The following is a 20,324-nucleotide window of genomic DNA, read 5'->3' as shown; positions in this document are numbered from 1 at the left end:
AGGACCTGGGAGCAGCCCTAAGGTTCGGGGCATTAACTGAAGGACAGCAAAGCAGCACAAAGGTGAGTCTGTCTTCAGAAACACACGGGTGCCCCAGAGCAGGACCGAGAAGTGGGGGCAACCAAGGCCACCTGGCAGAGAAGTGAATGACGTTCAGTCCACACGTTGGCTGTAGTGGCCTCTCCCACTACACAAAACATACCCAAGCATTCTCGAATTTGTGTGTGTGCTTGCGTACGTGAAACGCCCCTAGTAAAAAGTCTGTCACGGAGTCAAATGGAAGCCAGGAATGTTGACAACATCTGATGCCACATTTATCCGGCAGCTACTTATTTTCCCAAACTCCTATTTTTTTTTTATTTTTTTAATGTTTATTTATTTTTGAGAGAGAGAGAGAGAGAGAGAGAAAGAGAGAGACAGAGCGCGAGTGGGAGAGGGGCAGAGAGAGAAGGAGACACAGAATCCGAAGCAGGCTCCAGGCTCTGAGCTGTCCTCACAGAGCCCGACGTGGGGCTCGAACCCACAAACTGTGAGATCATGACCTGAGCCACTCAGGCGTACCCCTCCCCAAACTCTTCTTGACACTTTCTTCCTTGAGGCATAAATGCTGGGGCTGAGTCTACAATCTGCAAGGTGGATGGGGGAGGGGGGGCAGCTGTAGCTCTGAGAAGGTGACTGCAGGGTGCAGGCTCCAGCGGACAAAGCAGCCCGCCCCCCCACCCCAGCCTCCAATCCCATCAGCTTACCGCCCACGATGCCAGGAAGGCACGAGAACATGTGGTCTTCCCAGTCACAGATGAGGGCACACAGATCATCTCAAAAATCGAAACGGCCACCAAGGGCCACCCTTTGGGAGACAACACGTAACCCTTATGAAACGCCATAGTCTTCTTCATATCCTCTCTACAGAACATGATTCACAACTGTATTTCCATTTCCACAGAGCAAAACCTAAAGAGCCAGAACAATGCAAAAACCAGGGTCCTGGGATGGAAGTCTTTAAATCTCACATGCAGAGAGAGCACCTAATGTGCAAAAACACAAGGTACAAAATTAGCAGTGAGGAAGTCAACGCTGCAAATAAAGCTCGGTCGCCGGTCTCGCAGATGGAAAGGCGGAATCCATGCGTGAACATCACTGACTTCGCTCCCGTCTTAAAATAAAACACCCACCACCAGAGGAAGGTCTTGCAAGACTCCAGTCACTAAATAACTTGACATAGAGGGAGGTGGGCAGACAAAAGTCAAGCCCAATCAAATTTAATAATGTAAGAGTACATTTAGAAATCTAAAATGACTTCTGGGCTCAAACTTCTGCAATTTTTATCTATTCTTACGCCAGCCGCACCTGTTTTTCTGAAATGCCACAGGATGTAGTAGTAAATGTACTGAACGCATGGCTAATTTTAACCCTGGAACAATAAGGAAGCTTTAGGCAAGATCACGTTGCCAAAATAGTTCCCCGAAAACTTCAAAATACCCACCACATCGCTTTCTCTAGAGATCACTAGTCTTTTTATACCAAATTCACATAAAGATCAAGAAATTACATGGAAGAATCCAACAGCGCGGCCAGAGAGCTGCATCCCGTCTGAGATCACAGGGCCACTGCGGCTCTATCCACGTCGAGCTGCGCCGGTGCCCGTGGTCACAGCACCCGCGACACACATCTGACGCACATACGCCTTTGTTCCGGGCTCAATGGTAGACTTCAAAGTAGGGAAGTCACTTTCTAAAACACGAGTTATTCCAGAAGATTCTTGTTCTCTGAAGGAATCGGCCTGGGCAGCAAACTGCAAACCGCACCTCCTTCTGCAGTAGGTCAGCCCCACGGAAAATGCCAGAACAGGGGAGCCCAAGAGTGTGCGGGCCCTGAGGCTCCTCCACGGACCCTCCCTGTGCTCTGCCTCCCGGCACCTCCACACCAGAAGCGTCCCACAGACCAGAGGTGAAGGCATCTTTCTTCCAAAGGGCAACAAGGCGAGAACAAGTAATTAAAGGTGGTCGGTGAGGCCCCTGGGACCTGGGACCGTTGGATTCCTCACTCTTCTACGCAAGCAAAAGACACGCTGTAGGGCGAAGACGTATCCCCATTCCCACAGCAAGGCTTGCGGTCCGACTGAGGCCTGGGACATCTACAACCTCTTCCTGGCCCCCAAGATATCCTGACAAGTGACACGCAAACATGACTCTCTTCAGCATCCTCATATTTCCATAAAGGAAATTGAGAACATCTCCTTGCCGAGGAGCAGAGAGAGAGCAATGACAGTATTTAACAGCCTCGAAAGAAGAAGGAAAAAAAAAGAATGTTAACGCCCAGGGAGCAGGATTATGCGCACGACAGATGCCACCCCTGGGCCTTTACTCCTGTTCACGCTCTGCAGGAGGGACAGGCACCGGCTCTCGCCCCACCCAGGGAGCCCTGCGGCTAAGGGTGCCCCCTAAGGACAGCCGGTCCTCCTGCACACGAGGGCCTACCTTCACCCGGACGGTCTGGTCCGACTCGCCCCTCATCATGTCGCTGATGGATCGGAAGAGCTGTAGCAGGGACTCCATGAAGTCGGCCTCTCCTTTGTCTTCGTACAGTCTGCAAAGGAGCACACACAAGTCTGTGGGGCCTGGCAGACCGGGCCTCCCCACGGTCCGCTCCTGCCCCAACAGCCTCGACGGGTGCTGCCTGAGCGGCAGGGGAGAACGGGAGGAACGTCCTCCACACCCGGGGAACACAGGAGGCAGTTCGGAAACGGGGTTCGTCTGCAAGACCCAGCTAGAGAGGCAAGTCTCCATGCTGAGCGAGGTGGTTTTTAACCACACCGTTTATCGCTTTTTTTTCAGTGTAACGTAAGACATCTTCTCAATCTGAAACACACAGAAATGTACGGATAGGGAGGGAAGGAGAGAAAGAGAGAGGAAGGAACAGAGGAAGGAGGAAGAGAGAAATTCCGCTTTAATTCTACCCTACAGAGAGGACACCAGTAATATCTCGGCGTGTTTCCTGCCAGTGTTTTATAAACCCACAATGTCCCATAATTAACATAAATTTAATTTCCTGAATTTAACCCGATCTCGTAACCATTTGCAAATGGCATTATGATAGTAAATTCAAAATTACTTTATTTCAGAGTGATGACACTACACAAATTCATTCATCACAGAACTGGTAATGGGAAAATGTTTAGGAGGTGGAGTATATTCAATAAACGGATAATAAAGACGTACATTGGCTACATGTATGCAAATACACGTTACTAATAATAAATAAGCTTCATCTATAAATCATTGATTAGCAGTGACTTCAAATTGCTGTGTTACTAAAAAGCAATGCATCTGCATTTTAAAATGTCGCCATGCAGATATTTTCTTAACATAGACTAGTTTTCTGCCTAATTAAAAGTAGACCATACCTGAAAACTTGAGTACAAAGGGAAATTTTGTAAACTAAGTGGTAATTAATTACCCTAGAGGTAATCTTATATTTAAATGAGTTCCATTGGAAAGCAACAAATTCTGTCTAAAATGGGAAACTGCAACCTGGTGTATCGGTTTTGCAAAGGATTTTATTCAATAGGAGTTTGTTTAAACGGTGTATGGCAAACAAAAGTATAGAGTCGTGAACTTCTGCTAGCGGTAACACCACCAAACAACACAGCAATGTTTTAGAGAGTAGTACAAACACTTGGGGAGGCTTCAGGCGTGTAGTCATTCTCGTCCACAGGACATCTGTCAATTCCTAGAGCTGCATGGGGCAGAAGACTAAAAACCACACCGAAAACCTCTGTAGAGTTTTTATTAGCCTCCAAAGACAATGAATGACAATGACCTAGAAAATGCCAGGGGGCAGGGTCCCAGATGTCCCAGCAGACCTTCAGCCGAAAACCCTGAAGAACCAGAAGCAAATGGAGACAGAGGATTTACCAAGGCTACACACAGCCTTGACCCCGTACAGCATGTGTAGAGTACAAGGTCATTCCCACTGTCTCTGCCTACAGAGGGAAAGGAGGAATCATGTCTGGAAGAAGAGCACATTATCCTGAGCTACTTTAAAATAAAGCTTAACTTGGGGCGCCTGGGTGGCGCAGTCGGTTAAGCGTCCGACTTCAGCCAGGTCACGATCTCGCGGTCCGTGAGTTCGAGCCCCGCGTCAGGCTCTGGGCTGATGGCTCAGAGCCTGGAGCCTGTTTCCGATTCTGTGTCTCCCTCTCTCTCTACCCCTCCCCCGTTCATGCTCTGTCTCTCTCTGTCAAAAATAAATAAACGTTGAAAAAAAAAAAATTTTTAAAAATAAAATAAAGCTTAACTAAACATAGCAAAAGAACAGATCACATGGCCAAATCAAAAAAAAAAAAAAAAAAAAGGAAGAAGACAACAGAAACAGAACCACAGGTAGTCAAGATATTGCAATTAGCAGGACACTTGGGTGTCTCAGTTGATTAAGTGTCCAACTCTCGATTTCAGCTCAGGTCATGATCTCACGGTTCATGAGATCGAGGCCCATGTCGGGCTGTACACTCCACAGCACAGAGCCCGTTTGAGATTCTCTCTGGCCCCTTCCCTGCTCGTGCTCGCTCGCTCACTCTCTTAAAATAAATAAACCTAAAAAATATGTATTGCAGTTAGCTAGCAAAAATGTCAACATAAATATAATTATCATATTTTAAAACAAAAAATGAAGAAAGTAAAAAGATGGAAATATGAAAAATAGAAAGATGAGCAAACAGAAGGTAAGATGGGAAAGTTTAGTACAGAAATTAATCTATAGCAAAGAATCAAATGAAAACTTTGAAACTAAAAATAGAATATCCAAAATTAAGAATTCATTATATGGGTTAAATTGAAATTAGACAAAGTAAAAGGCAGAATTAGTGAAATGGAAGATGCTCAACATGAAAATAAGCACAGAGACAAAATATAGAAAAGCGTACTAGAGATTGCAGGGTTTAATAAGGGGGTCTAATATATATGTAATTGAAGAACATAAACAGGTGGGTAAAAGAGGGGGGGCTGGTGGCTCAGTTAAGCAGATGACTCTTGATTTCAGTTCAGGTCATGATCTCATGGTTTCATGAGTTCAAGCCCCACATCAGGCTCCATGCTGTTAGTGCAGTGCCTGCTTGGGATTCCCTGTCTCCCTCTCTCTCTGCCCCTCCCCCACTCTCTCTCTCTTGCAAAACAAATAAACTTAAAAAATAATAATAAAACAGATGGATAAAAGAGAAAGTTAACAAAAAGACAGTAAATATACACCCAACATATTACTCAATTACAACATATGTAAATAAACCACCTACTCAGTTAAAAGGATTTTCACACTATAAGAAATAAAGCTATAGCTATGTGTTGTGTGCAAGACACAGACCTTAAATATAAGGACACAGAAAGTTTAAAAGTAAAAAAAAAAAAAAAAAAAAAGAGGGAGGCAAGGTAGATATTCCATGCAAATAAATATTAACCAAAAGATAAAGGGAATGTTTCCATATTTATTAAGGGATACAGTTACACCTCAAAGACACTGCAGGTTCAGTTTCCGGACCACCACAATAAAATAAAATAAAATAAAGAGACTCAAAGCTAAGTTTTTGGTTTCCCAGTGCATATGAAAAATAGGTTTACACTACATTACAGTCTGTTAAATATGCGACAGCGTCATACCTTAAATAAATGTGCATACCTTAATTTAAAAAATATTGTTGGGGCACCTGGGTGGCTCAGTCAGTTAAGCGTCCGACTTCAGCTCAGGTCATGATCTCACGGTCTGTGAGTTTAAGCCCCGTGTCGGGCCCTGTGCTGACAGCTCAGAGCCTGGAGCCTGCTTCGGATTCGGTGTCTCCCTCTCTCTCTGCCCCTCCCCTGCTCATGCTCTGTCTCTCTCTCTCTCAAAAACAAATAAAAACATTAAAAAAAATTCTTTTTGAATATTGTTAAAAATGTTAATGATCATCTGGGGTTTCAGCCATTTATAACACCATAACAAATATAATAATAATGAAAAGTTTGAAATATTGCAAGAATTAACAAAATGTGACACAGATATGAAGTGAGCAAATGCTTTTAGGAAAATGGCACCAATACACTTGCCTAACACAGGGTTGCCGCAAACCTTCGATTTATAAAACTCACAGTATCTGCAAAGTGCAATAAAGCAGGTTGTACCCATAAATCCACAAGAGAGAGATTACAATTCTGTATCTGTATGCCCCCAATAACACAGCTTCAAAATCTGGAAGGTATAATTAATGAGTCTCTATTATATTTAAAATTCTACCAGGAATCCCTCTGGTGAAAATTTAAGTATTAGTTTCTCTGCTTCCACTCAAGATGTTTAAAACACCAAAATGGTTAGTATTTTACAGCAATCCCACTGATACATCTTTCTGTAGTGAAAGGGAGGCCTCTAGAGTCTCACCTCTGTGTTTTATGAAATAAACCCAGAAGAGTCCCTTGCATGACCCACCTTGAGGTGGAGGAAGGGGTGAGAGGAAAGAACTCAGAGGGCTATCAGTAGATAAGTAGAAAATAGAGTAAGACCTAGTGATCATTCCTTGCTCTATTTATACGTTGTATAAGTATTCATTATCAAGGAATGACAAAATTGTTGTCTATTAACTACATTCTATTTTTGTGACCCAGGAAATGAGAACAGAATGACAGAGAGGCAACAACTTATTCATGATCAATAACTCATTATTCACAAAGCTAACGCCAGATGACAGGCAGAGCCGCCACAAAGCACCGGAAAGACAGAAGAGGAACACAGCAATAACTAGCTTTAGTAATTTGCTTCAGAAGATCTGATGCAGGATGTGTCTGTTTTCTGGCTTCCTAGTTAATGTGATCCACCCACACAGAAAACACAGACAAACAAAAACCAGCGGAGAAGTGCCCCCGGCTGTCAGGAATCCTTCTGTGGGTTCTGAACCAAATGTCTTTGGGCCAGAGTTTTAAAACGGCTGTTCTCACTTCAAAACAAAACGAGCTTTCTCAACAAAACAGAAAAAGCACAGATTCGCACAGTGAGGAAGGTAGCGGGATAATCTTCTGTATCTTCCTCTCCAAAGTTTCACCTCTTTGTTCTTTGGAAGAATAATGACTATCAATTAGCCGGGAATTTTACAAACGTAGGACAATACCCGAAAATACAGCCGACCGTTTTGAAAGAAGGAGAAAAATAAAGGACCCCTAAGGTTTATTCCAACTGCAAAGAGAAAAACACTCTTGTCACCTCCAGCTGTGAGCACAACTGTCTTTCTCCCAAGGTAACAAACGTGGTGCAGGTAAGAAAATGGGAACCCTGGTTCGCTTGCTCCCCCGGCTCTGAAAACACCCCACCAGAGAGCTGCTCACATCTCATCATGCAGCACATGCTCCCGATATCTGCGTAGGACACGGGCCTGCTTTCTCTTTAAGCAGCCTGTACAAAACAGGAATATGAAGACCTCCTGAAATGTACAGTGGGGTGATGGGGGTGGGGGTGGGGAGAGCGAGACCCTCCTCAAGTCCTTAGTCCCGCGGTCCACGGTTTGAAGACCGTGACCTTGTTCCTTCCCACAGAATCTTGAGTTCTCAGCAGTTTCAGACTACAGGTTTGAATCTCAGGAATCTGATCTTATCTACATAATGTGGCTACAACCAGGTTCTAAGTTTTGAAAGGAACGTATTGTTGCTATCTGCCCTCAGGGGTACAGTCAGGGCTCCAAAGCCCATTACGTACTTACAGGAGGGAGGAGGAAAAGGCAGAGGAGGGAAGGCAGAGGAGGGAAGGCAGGAGGGAAGGCAGGAGGGAAGGACCTCGTTGTCAAAACCTTCGTGTTAGCTACAGTATTCGGATGAGGTCCGGGATGCCCAGACAAGGGCCTTGGGAGCCTTAGAAAGTCTCACGGCCTTTTGGCAACTGCCGCTGCTCGCCTTGCGACCTCTCTGCTCTTTTGTCCTGAACAGTCCCAGCTCTTCACAAACAAGTCATCCAAGCAAAGAAACTCCTTTGGGATCAGGCCTGGCCCCCTGCTGGGGCCACTCCAGGACAAAGGCCGGCCAAGGGATCACGATCAATGCCAATACCACGCTGCCAAGCGCCAAAACAAAGGCACTCCTAAGGATATCGAACCGAAAACCCTCCCCCGGGTCACAGGCAAGGACCTGCTGAGCATTTCGCTCCCCTTCTGCAGAGACAGTAAGACTGAATCACATCTGTGCGTCATGCAGGGCTCCGGTGATTTAAAGCCAAGGAGGTACTAGTGACAGGAGTCTCTGAGACTGACCCCCAACTAAAAGGGAGAACAGCTCTCAGGGGCCTAATTAAGTAGAACTTAGTAACTCAGAGTAAGTTAGGGGCGTTCTTAGCTGTCAGGCAACAGAAATTCAGGTTAAAAGCAGGAGGAAGAGAATGTTAATCACCTATCCGATATACACTTCTCCCTTACTCCTGCACTAAAACAACCCTGATTTTGTGGAAAGCATCAATAACTCCATCTAAAAATCTATTCCAGGCACACCTGGGTGGCTCCGTTAGTTAAGTGCGTGACTCTTGGTTTCGGCTCAGGTCATGATCTCACGGTTCATGACTTGGAGCCCACATCGGGCTCTGTGCTGGAGGGGAGAAGCTTTCTTGGGATTCTCTCTCCCTTTCTCTCTGCCTCTTCTCTCCCACCTTCCAAATAAATACACTTAGAAAAAAAATAAAAATCTTTTCCAACCTCCCTTGCATCTAGGGTGGTCATGTGACATAGTTCTGGCCACTCAGATGAAAGCACGTGACACTTCGTAGGGGGTGGGAAAGTTCTTTAAAAAGGAGAGTAGGAGGCTGTTTATGCCACACCTTCCCCTCTCTGCTGTTTAGAATGCAGTTCTGATGCCAGGAGGGGCAGGAGCCACCTCAGGACCACAGGACAAAGAGACAGACTCTAAGGATAGTAGAGCAGAAAGGCAAACGGAGCCAAGGACATGGGGAAACCAGGGAACAAGTGCATGAGTTCCGGAATCTTCCTCCAGGCTATATGTTGTGTATGGAGTTAGGGAGAAGTAAAGCTCATCTGGTGAAGCCACGTTAAGCTAGGCTTTCCTGTAACACAAAGCCAATCATATTCCTAACCTCTAGGAAGACTGATCAAATTCAACACTGATGGGCCATGGTTCTAAGATATCATGCCATTTGTATTTGGAGATTGAAAGAGATTAAGAGAAAGAAATAACTTTGCCAAAGGTTCACTTGGGTGACCCCAATCTTTTCCAGCTGCATTATTTTGTACAAGATTATGGCACTTACTACAATAGCAGAAACACACTGATTATCAATGCACGTTCCTTTTGATTCCTAATCTCTGAATGAGAAGGAAAGTCAGCAGTGTGTTTGGGAAGGAAATGAGCATCGCCGAACCCCTGACTCGATGTCATGTTGATTACAAATTGTACAAGGTTAAATTTCTTTCAAATAAAACATGACAAAACCTATACATATCACCTATTCCATTCTCTCAAGTTCATGCTCTCACCTTAGTGCAGATTTTGGTTTAGGGTAATTAATGATTTAAATTTAGTGGGGAAAAATACAAAAGCAAGAGAGAGGGTGACAAGAAGTTCATTTTCATAGAATTAATTTTATTAATTTATTATATTTAATAATAAAATTAAATTAAACAAAATTAAAATAAAATAAAATAAAATAAAATAAAATAAAATAAAATAAAATAAAATGCAGGAAGACAAAGCCTACTTTACTTGGTCATCTTTCACAGCTGACGGCGGGAAAATCGTCAATGGCCTTGTCTCTTAAAAGAAAGCTCAGTCTACAGCAAGATTCATACCTACCTATAATTAGCACAAAGAGCAGGCCTTTGATATCTTAGTTGAGGATGACAGCATGAGGGCCTCAAACTGTGTGTCTTCATACATTCAAATGGCAGTGTAGACAATGTTGTCTATATCACGTCAACTCCAGAGAGAACACAAGCACGATAATCCTTAACCAGTAACACAGGGGCGGTTAACCACTGATCACCACTCTAATCAATGGTGGGTCCCACCCTGTGTATCACTTTTCCAGGTCTATGCATAGTCAATAACTCGCTCCTCTGGCTTTATTTGCACCATGGTGTGCACAAGATTGGATCGGAATACCATTCCTTTCTCCTGGGCCCTTCTGAAGGAGCCTACCTCAGGCCAACGAAGATAAAATGAAGAGAAATAGAAAGGGACTAATTTGGGTCTACAATGGTCCAATTCCCAGTTTTCAATCGTACATTCACAAAGCACTATGCTTTTAAAAGATGGGGCGCCTGGATGGCTCAATTGGTTAAGCAACCGACTTTGGCTCAAGTCATGATCTCATGGCTTGGGAGTTCAAGCCCCATGTTGGGCTCTGTGCTGACAGTTCAGAGCCTGGAGCCTGCTTCAGAGTCTGTCTCCGTCTCCCTCTGTCCCTCCCCCACTTGCACATTCTCTCTCTCTCTCTCTCTCTCTCTCTCTCCCAAATATAAATAAACCTTAAGAAAAATGTTTTCTTAAAGGTGATGTGTGTTCTCTAAATCAAAGGAACATCAGTTTGTGAAACTCCATGTCTGAGTGTAGAACTCACAACAAGAACGTCAACCTTGAATAATCAACAGGAACCATCATCACTCACAGTAGGTCACCCAAAGCAGCCATCCTCCCAAAGAAACAAGCACAGAGAGCCCACTTCAACACTCAACGCTCAGTCTACCCCTTTCGCACATCTCTTCAGTCACACAGTTCCATATCGTGGGCTAACTGGGAAACTCTGGCTTGAGCACAGCTCTTAACCACAGACACTTGGAAAAAGATTATCTCTCTCTACGAAAAAAGAAAGTCACCAACACCCCCAATCCACTCTAAGGTTCAAAAACAATGCACACATTCATCCACAAAGTATGAGAAACAGGTCACTGACCTCAATACCTGAAAGTCCATTCACCTGGAAGTTCCACACGTGAGAATCTCTCTCCAGAAGCAAAATATTATTGTGGTTGAAGGAAAGAAAGAGCCGAAGCTCCAGTCTTCCCAAGGGAGGCAATTTAACTTGGTTTTAGCCTTCTGACGTTGTTGCTTATTTTAACTGTTTGCTCTCTTGAGGCTTTTTTTCTATCGAAGGATACACTGGCACGAACTTCAGAGCCCTTCGTGTACACCCTGCACTACCTCTGATAAACTCGGAATACATCAGCGGTCAGTATTTCACTCACACGCACACATTTCAGACTTGGGAACAGAGCTTGCTGTTCAAACCTGTGCTCGCATTTCACAGCGTGGGGAGCAGTTACCCTAAGAGTGGGCGACCCCAACCCGGCACGGCTATCTATTACTGCTCTGTCATGCTAGAAAGCAAAGAAAGGGAGGAAGAAGGAGAGAGAAGGGAAAGAAGAGGGAAAAGAGAGAGGGGAACAGAGAAGGAGAAGAAAGGAAGTAAAAGATCGCCTAAAATTCCCTAGGAGGGCCAGCACGGGTGACACTTACTGATTGAACAGGATCCTGGAGCGCACGATGAACTTGAAGATGTACTCCAAGGCCTTCATAGCTTTGTACAGCTGGTCATTTATTCCCGGCTTTTCCGCATTGTCCACATAGTTTCTTAAAACTTTTGTCAGCTTCCTATTCGTAATAGAATCACAAATCAATTAACGCGTTCAGAAAATTACAACACCTCAATTCCTAATTGGGACAGAAACACATAAATGGGCCATTCTTCTTTTGGTTCACACTTATCCGTAGATGCCTATTTATAAAATGCATTCGAAACAGATTAAAAGTGAGCCATAAAATAACACTCAGAGGAGCAAGATCGGAACAAAAACCAGCCTTTTTTTCTAAGTTTTAGAGGTCTTTCTAAGCATTAAATGTATTATGTAACTTAATCTTCACAAAAGCCCAATAAGGCAAGTATTATTTTAGGGTATAATAATTGGGTATAATAGCAGGTATATTACCCTTAACGTATAAATGAAGAAACCCAGGCTTAGATAGATACACTAGCTTCCCCAATGCTAAATAAAATTGAAGAGGTTTTCTTCATAGCCACATATGTTTTTGTAATGCTTTTTGTAATGTTTCTTTTTTTTAACACGGAGCATGCATTTATTTTCAAATGATAGAGGCAGTCGTGGCAACGGTGAATTTTTAATTCTGCCCCCAACTTCTACATTTTCTACTACTACTGGCCCATAAACTAATAATCACTGCTCACTGATCAGAAGGCTGACCCTGAAGCAATGCTTCTGAATCATAAAAGAACAGCTAGCTTAACTTCAACGTGGTTTCTGGTTTTGGTGTATTGGGCCGCACTATAATTCAAAAACTAGCCACAAATGTGCAGTCTGTCCAACAACCATCGGCCAAACTTCTATGAGCCCCAACTTCCCATCAACAAGAATTCACTGTGACTTTTTACATACTCATTATGCTCATAAAGATAACCTGGTAGGGCACGGCCAGCATTTCCAGCTAAGTTGTGAGCCCGTACGCACCCAGACTGTTAGTCGAGATTATTGTAAGATACCCGTAACAGCAACTGTAACTTGCATTAAGGATGACCTCAGAATAGCCCTAAGAGTAACCACTGTCCTGATAAACCACAATAAAAAGCTTTCAAGGGGCGCCCGGGTAGCTCAGTCGGTTAAGTGGCCGATTTCGGCTCAGATCGTGATCTCATGGTTCGTGGATTCGAGCCCTGCATCAGCCTCTGCTGTCAGCACAGAGCCTTATTCACTTCCTCTCTCTCCCTCTCTCTCTGTCCCTCCCCACTCTTGCTCACACGCTCTCTCTCTCTCTCTCTCTCTCTCTCAAAAATAAACATTTAAGGAGCGGGGAGGGGGAAGCTTTCTGGGTGACCAAGCAGATGGGAAGTCATTGCTAAGTCTCATCAGGTTGCAGAACCCTAGTAAAGAAACTTGAGGTTTCTTCACTCTCCAAGTAGGAGAGGGGCACCCGAGCAAGGTGTTAGGAAGAATCTGGGCCGGAGAGGTCCTCTCCCCGGTGGCTCCCTGGCTCCCACGGTGGGAGGGTAGCTCACCACACGTGTCTTCCGGTGGCCCTCGAGGCACAGCAGAAGACATCTAGGGTCCTGCCAGAAAATCCGTTTCACCTGATTTAACTTACTTTTTCAAGCTTATTGGCCAGACTACCTTTTCTTATTAAACCCACTGATACCTCAAGAAATAGAAATAGAAATTCCACAGAACACATTTTGGGAATGTTCCCAACAGATAATTAATTAATTAATTAATTAATTAATGGAATGATCTGCAAAAAGAAAGACCCAGAACCAGAAAGTAAATGAGGAAGGATGTCAAAAGAGCCACATCCGCATGAGCGAGGCCGTCTGTAATGGCACAAAGACGGAGCCCCCTTGGTACTCGCTGAGAGGCGCAGACCAAATGCAGCATCCGCTGAGCAGAGGCAAGACCTGGACCAGCTCCGGGAAAAGTAGCTCTGCGGCCAGAAAGAAGCTCTGCTAGTTTCCTGGAGGACCAGTCCGCCCTCATCGCCTGCCCCATCGGCATCACCGGTGACTCTGCGGGGCTCCCGCACCCAGACCACGCCCGCGGTGGAGGTGGGGCACTGAGAGGTCCTCTGCTGCAGTCACCTTTCGTTTCTTGTCTTGGGGTTCTTTGCGGAGAGGGCTGAAGATCTCCACGTTACCAAAGGGAAGAGGTAAAGGAACTGTCTGGGAGACAGTCTAAGCTCCATCTGTGCCTGCCCAGGCTTCTAGAGGGGCAGTGGCTGGGAGACCCTCCGTGAGGATACCCAGCGCCAGAATTTCCCCTGGCCCAGAGACCATTAACACAGAGACAACTTTCCACGATTTGGCTAGAACTGCGTGAATCACAGTTACCTCCTTTGGTATTTCAAGGCTTAAATTCTCAAATTCGAACTAAGAAACCACTTGGGATTGCTTCTTTACCAAAACATGGCAAGAGGGGCGCCGGGGTGGCTCAGCCGGTTAAGCGACTAACTTCGGCTCCCGGTCCGTGGGTTCGAGCCCCGCGTCAGACTCTGTGCTGACAGCTCAGAGCCTGGAGCCTGCATCGGAATCTGTGACTCCCTCTCTCTCTGCCCCTCCCCCACTCACACCCTCTCTGTCTCTCAAAAAATAAATAAACGCTTAAAAATCAAAAAACAAAACAAAAGAACACTTATTTTCCAAAATGAATCTGCTTTTCAGCATATTACAGAGGCTGGATGGGAGGATACCGATTCTCAACTCCGTCCCATCATCTCTTAAAGATAAAATGGTACTTCTGTTTCTCCAAAGACTCCCTGACTTTCACTTGGCCTCCTATGGCAAAGGCACAGAATGGGCGATGCCAACAGAAGATCTGGAACACACCATGGCAAGCTCACTCACTGAGCTGATTTCCTGAAATTCTAATACAAAAGCTAATCCGAGAAGAGCCGTTTGGTCCTAATTCCACGAAGAAGCAGGAGTGTGAACGTGATGCGTAGGGAGATCCCGCCCCATGAGGAGCAGCTCATAGGCCACTTCCGCAAACCCTGCTTCGTCCGCCCTAGCAAGATGGCCCTGCTCGGTCAGCCCTCCTCACGATCTGAAAGGGACTGCCCAAAGCACAAAATGGGCATCTCCACTAAGAGAACAAACCGTCTGAAACGAACATTTATCAGCAAGCACAAAAGACTTGTCACAGCTGGTTCTGTGTACGTGAGGATGTGGCAGCTCTCTGCCCACTTGGGGCTCTGCCCACCGCCTTGCAATAGACATGCACTCACGGCAGACATGAAAGGGCCAAGGGACAGAATGACTGACGTCATACAAAGAGCCAGCATCAGACCTCCGGCCTTATGTTCATGGCTGCATGCAGGCAAGGAAACAGATACGCTCCAGACACACGAGAGCCTTGACTGAAGTTATTGGCACTAAAGACAATCATCTCTAGTGATTCTACGGTGGGGAATTTTCTTAAAGAAATTATTTAAATTTTTTTTAATTGCAACTCACACAATTAAAAGTTTAAATAAATGCCAACAAATCCCCTGGTAAGAGAGACGGAGTAACTCCTCAGAAGTATTATAATAATAATGAAACCTAAATATTGCTTAGTGCTTTCTAAGCACCAAGGATTACTCCAAACATTTAACATGTAATAACTCATTGAAATTCTCAAGAAACCCTAAGACGTGCCTGTTTTACTGATAAGAACGCTGAGGCCCAAAGAGGTTAAGAAATTTAAACTTTCAGCACGCCAGGGTGGCTCAGTAGGTTAAGCGTCTGACTCTTGATTTTGGCTCAGGTCATGATCTCGCAGTTTGTGAGCTGGAGCCTGCGTCAGGCTCTGCACGGAGGGTGGAGCCTGCTTGGGATTCTCTCTCCCTCTCTCTCCACCCCTCTCTCCCACTGTCGCTCTCTGCCCCTCTCCCCTCCACCTTCTCAAAATAAATAAAAAAGCTTCAAAGAAAGAAAGAAAGAAAGAAAGAAAGAAAGAAAGAAAGAAAGAAAGAAAGAAAGAAAAGAAAGAAGAAAGAAAAGAAAGAAAGAAAAGAAAGAAGAAAGAGAAGAAAGAAAAGAAAGAAAGAAAAGAAATGTGAACTTGGAAGTGACAGTGCTGTGGGTTAAGCAGGGTTCCTAGACTGTGCTGGTCAACACCCAGTGAGCCACCTCTCAGGCCGGGATCTCACACATTTGCTCTGCCTGCTTACTAGGCACCCAGAGGGGCAGGTATGGGGACATGGCGGGAGGGTTAAGAGCAGCTAGGCTGGCAGTCAGAACCCAAGCCCATTACAGCTGAAGCATCCAGAACAAAAAGGAAGGCCCTCTTTGAAGAGCAAAAAGATCTACTGAGACCTGAGTTGTACCCACATTAGACAACCAATCATCTCAAACCAGGAACACATGCATTTATTCTTTCGCCAAAAGCTGGTCAGGAAGCCACGGGGAGGCAGGCACCCCGCATCCATAGATCAGTTTCATCGAACATAAACTGAAAATTTCAAAGACCAATGGAAGGTATGGAGGAGAACCAGAATTTATTCCAGAACGTTATGGTAATTTATTGCGTATCTTCTTTCAACAAGATGTTTAGGTCTGTTATAAGGGAAACAGTAATAAAAATTATCCCAGGAAATTCAGAGTTGGGGGAGGGGGCAGAGGGAGGGGGATGTACGATCACAGACAAAAGCATATGAAAAAGACACTGAACGATAAACATACAAAAATGAACTCACGTGTAGGCTAATGTTGCACTAAAGTGTTTCTTAATGTAGGTTTCCAGAACAGGATTAAAATGTTGAAATTTTCTATCAGCAATTAGTCCAATGATAAATACCTGTTAAATTCATCAATATTTTCATTAGCAAGATAACATGAGCCATTCTGGAATCCTCATCTGAATTACCTGCGCTGTGGTGGCAATCAATGAACAAGAACATCTTCGGAAGTTACCTCTTCTTACTCCAGAAATGATATTGGCCTAACTATAACGTTCTGCTGAAAGCTACTCCCCGCCTCTCAAACCCAATGCCTTGATGGGATTTACAACTGAAAACACTTCTCAGATCGCTGCCCTCCCCCAGCTTCAAAGGCTGCAGCATGAAAGCCTCCCAAACATCGGAACAGATGGAAAATAGAGGCTCCTTACCAGAGCGTCAAACACTAACGTATCGAAGGTCTCGCTCTCGGAGTTCTCCATCATGATGTTGAAGAGGGCATCCAAGGTGTCCTGGAGGAACTGGAGATACACCAAATCTCAGCAGACCAAGTAAACTCACGCAGCTTTCCCCCAACCTAGAATAGCTACCATCTATACGCAAACACCCATCTCCCGCAGAAGTCACCAAAGAAGCTGTGCGCTCCGGGGACTTTTCCGAGCCACTCAAGGCACAAGACAAAAATCTGAGATGAGTGAACGCACAGCAAAGACAGGGCAGCCTGAGCCAAGCAGAGGAGGCCTGGCAACAGGGACATGCCTGACAGTCCCCACCCCTTCGGTCTTCTCCACCCCTTTTCCTGGTCTTCACCAGGCTGGCGACAAAGAACTCAACACCAGCTCTGCGAAGACCAGGTCGGCCTCGTCCCGGACTCCGAGTGTAGGACCGGGGCTAGGGAGGGGGCAGAAGTCACCGAGAGACACTCTTCCAGCTGAGAGTAATAAAGGACCTTCCACAGGCCCAGATGCTCAAGGACAGAAGAGGTGTGAGACTCTAAAACTGGGGCGCCAAGAAGCACGTCTTATTCAAGAGCAACTTGGAAATTCCTTTTATAGCCTACTATAATTCACCAGGTAAATATCAGAGCATAGAATGACAAACCACCATCAATTAATTAAGGGAAGAAAAAAAAATCGCACGATTCCAAAGTTATGTCACACTGGACATTGTCTTCCAAGCCCATCCCCATCCTCCCCCGAGAGAAGCGTCAAACGGACCAGGAAAGGCCATCTTGGAGGTAATGAGTTCCCTGTTTGTGGAGGAGTTCGAGAACAGGCAGTGTGCCACATGACAGAATATTGGCGTAAAAGAGAATAAAATAAAGATAACATCATATTAGTCACTAGGGGCATGCAAATCGCACTTGATCTTAGCCAAAAGGCCGAGAAGCGACAGGGACACGCAAATTGAAACCACAGGCAGCTAGCACTGCACACCCACCGAGAATGCTACCATCGAGACATGAGCGATCCTGGAAGTATGGGGCGGGCAACGAAGCGGAGGAAACGGACGCCTCGCACATCACTGGTGGCAATGTACCACAGCACGATGGTTTTGGAAAACGCTTAGACAGCGCCTCCAAGGGTTAAACGTATATTCGCCACGGGAACCTCTTCATTCGTAGGCTTGTATCCAAGTGAATGGAACACACCCGTCCACACAAAAACCTGTACACAAATATTCGCAGCAGCTCTCCTCCTAGACATCAAAATGGGGAAACCACCCGAATGTCCACCAGCTGATAACTGAGAGAACAACTGGGGCATAGCCATACGTTGGGATGGTTCTTATTCAGCCATAAAAAGGAATGAAGGGCTCAGTCGGTTAAGCGTCCGACTTCGGCTCAGGTCATGAGCTCGCAGTGTGTGGGTTCGAGCCCCGCGTCGGGCTCTGTGCTGACAGCTCGGAGACTGGAGAATGCTTCAGATGCTCTCTCTCCCCCTCTCTCCGCCCCTCCCCAGCTTGCTCTCTCTCTCTCAAAATAAGTAAACTTAAAAGAGTGCATCGTATGGCATGTGAATTATATCTCAATGAAGCTGTTATTAAAAACCAAAAAACAGGTGAGACAGCCCCATAGCAAGGGTGTCAGAAGGATGGCTGGGCCATGAATGGGATGAATGGGATGTCTGGGCCACATTCTTCCCGGATGGCTCAGCCCATGCATAGAACACACAGAACCACAAGGGCCTTCAGGTCCTCCCAGAGGGTCTCAAATGGGTTGAGCACTCAGGCTGAGGAACCCAACCACTCGGACCTGCTCCCCAAACCAGTGCCTGCCCCACTGCTCCCCCTTACGCTGTGAAACGTTGCGACAGCCCCAAACCCAACACTACGTATCTCCCTCAGGAAAGGGGACATCCTCCCAAACCTAGTAAGAGATCTGAGACCCATCAGTGCATAAACCCTCATTATATTCTGCTGTGCTGCCCCCCCCAACCCCCACACACACCGATTTCATCGCAGGAAGTGGGATGAAACGGCAGGGGAAGCAAACCACCTTGCTGCCCAAGAGGTGTTCTGGTCCAGCCACCAAAGGCTTTACCAACCCTGCAATTACGGAGGAGCCCACATCACGTCATTACTTTAGTATTATTTCCCATCATTTTCCGTTCATAAAATCTTTGCAAAGGTCAAAACTTCACGCCATCTGGTAACAGCCCAATGTTGCTGCCAATGGACTCACCAGCTCGTGAGTTCACTGTGGCTCGTCTCGGTTCGCATAGCGTCCCTGCAATAGCTCTACCCATCCTACCCAGACAAATGACAGGATCAGTGGCACGGAAACATGGCAGCAGAGAGCCGGAGTCTTGTTTTTCTGGCCGTCGAGCCGCAGAGGTACAGGGACACCAGCCTCCTGAAGGAAGTCCCTCACGTGGAGCCATGAACACACTTCTTCTGACACCTACCTTCTCTCTAAGACTATCCACTGGAGGCCCCGAGTCACCCTTTTCATCTCCCACCAAAATGAGCAACTGCATCTTTTAGCAAACAAGCAAACACTGTTCTTAACCCGCCGTCCAATGTCATGTCCCTACGAGCAGTTATGAATGTACACAAGGTGGGGGGCGGCGGGGGGGGGGTGGCTGGAATGAATGGAACGAACTCGGTCTATGACGTCCTCAAACAGAGTAAAAGGAGCCCCATGCAGGCTGGGAATCCGTCCAGCCCTGGCTCTCATTGACAGCCGTGTGGCTCGGACACGTCCATTCACCTCTCCAGGCCCACAGGGTACTCAGGATGTACCGGCAATGGACGGACAGGTCACACACACAGTACCGTGGTGCCAGCACACACAGGAAGGACAGGGGCTGGTGAAAACCACTTCCAGGGCTGAACACCAGGATTTGGTACTAGATTAGGTGAGGGGAGTGAAGGACAACAAGACAAGATGGTTCTAGATCATCTCCTTATGTGTAACAATAGGCCAACAGAAACACGGCTAATTCCTGATGTGATACAGGGATTTCAAAAGGAAAAAGCACAAAATTTCATTAACTGTGTGTCTCCTCGAGTTACATTCACTTATTCACCCAGCTTCCATCTGCATCGGGGAAGTTACAAGACCCAGAGAAGTTTCAAATGCAATTAGCATTGTCCAAGCCAGAGGTAGCAGACAAAAACCTAAAAAGATGATTAAAACTGGAAGAGTGGCGAGGATATGTTTCAACGGTTATACAATGAGTTTCAGAAAGTGGTGCAACCAAATTAATTTATAGTGAAGTTAACCACATTGCTGCTTAATTAAGGCCATTTTAAGTAATTAATTTTTACAGAGATAAGGCGGTCTCCTTCTGCAAGCACCTCTCACAGAGGGTGAAGGACTGAGCCAGGGACAGACAGACCCGGCGGCAGAGAGCTCGCTCACAGAACACCACCAGTGGGGACCAGCTGATCGTGTGCAGGCCAAATGGGGCAAACTGAACACGGAAACAGGTTTCCTTACATAAAAGGAAAAGTCACCGGGGCCAAAAAAAGGATAGAACGCTCTAATATCAGAAGTAATAACAATTCTCTGATAAAAAAATTATTAAAAAAAAAAAGAATTATAGATTTGGATGACGAGCCTAGGTGGCTGAGTCTGTTAAGCGTCCGACTTCAGCTTAGGTCATGATCTCATGGTTCATGGGTTCAAGCCCCACATCAGGCTCTGTGCTGACAGCT

At 45.8% G+C, this 20,324-nt stretch overlaps 1 protein-coding gene across 2 annotated transcripts in view; it reads right to left on the bottom strand.

The window, feature by feature from the left end:
- Positions 1-20,324, bottom strand: part of DOCK1 (dedicator of cytokinesis 1) — a 525,941-nt gene that overhangs the window by 387,515 nt on the left and 118,102 nt on the right. For both annotated transcript variants that reach the window (XM_047073604.1, XM_047073605.1), the window contains exons 20-23: positions 16,595-16,684; positions 16,182-16,282; positions 11,463-11,597; positions 2,478-2,586 (exon numbers count right to left, since the gene is read on the bottom strand). In XM_047073604.1, the coding sequence (XP_046929560.1) occupies positions 2,478-2,586; positions 11,463-11,597; positions 16,182-16,282; positions 16,595-16,684 (435 nt within the window). The remainder of the gene's footprint in view (positions 1-2,477; positions 2,587-11,462; positions 11,598-16,181; positions 16,283-16,594; positions 16,685-20,324) is intronic.

The sequence above is a fragment of the Lynx rufus genome, unplaced genomic scaffold (genome assembly GCF_022079265.1).
Source record: "Lynx rufus isolate CCGP_SWC_20201006 ecotype Redwood Valley unplaced genomic scaffold, mLynRuf1.p SCAF_11, whole genome shotgun sequence".
NCBI classification, from domain to species: Eukaryota; Metazoa; Chordata; class Mammalia; order Carnivora; family Felidae; genus Lynx; species Lynx rufus.
This window is presented reverse-complemented; position numbering and strand designations above follow the sequence as displayed.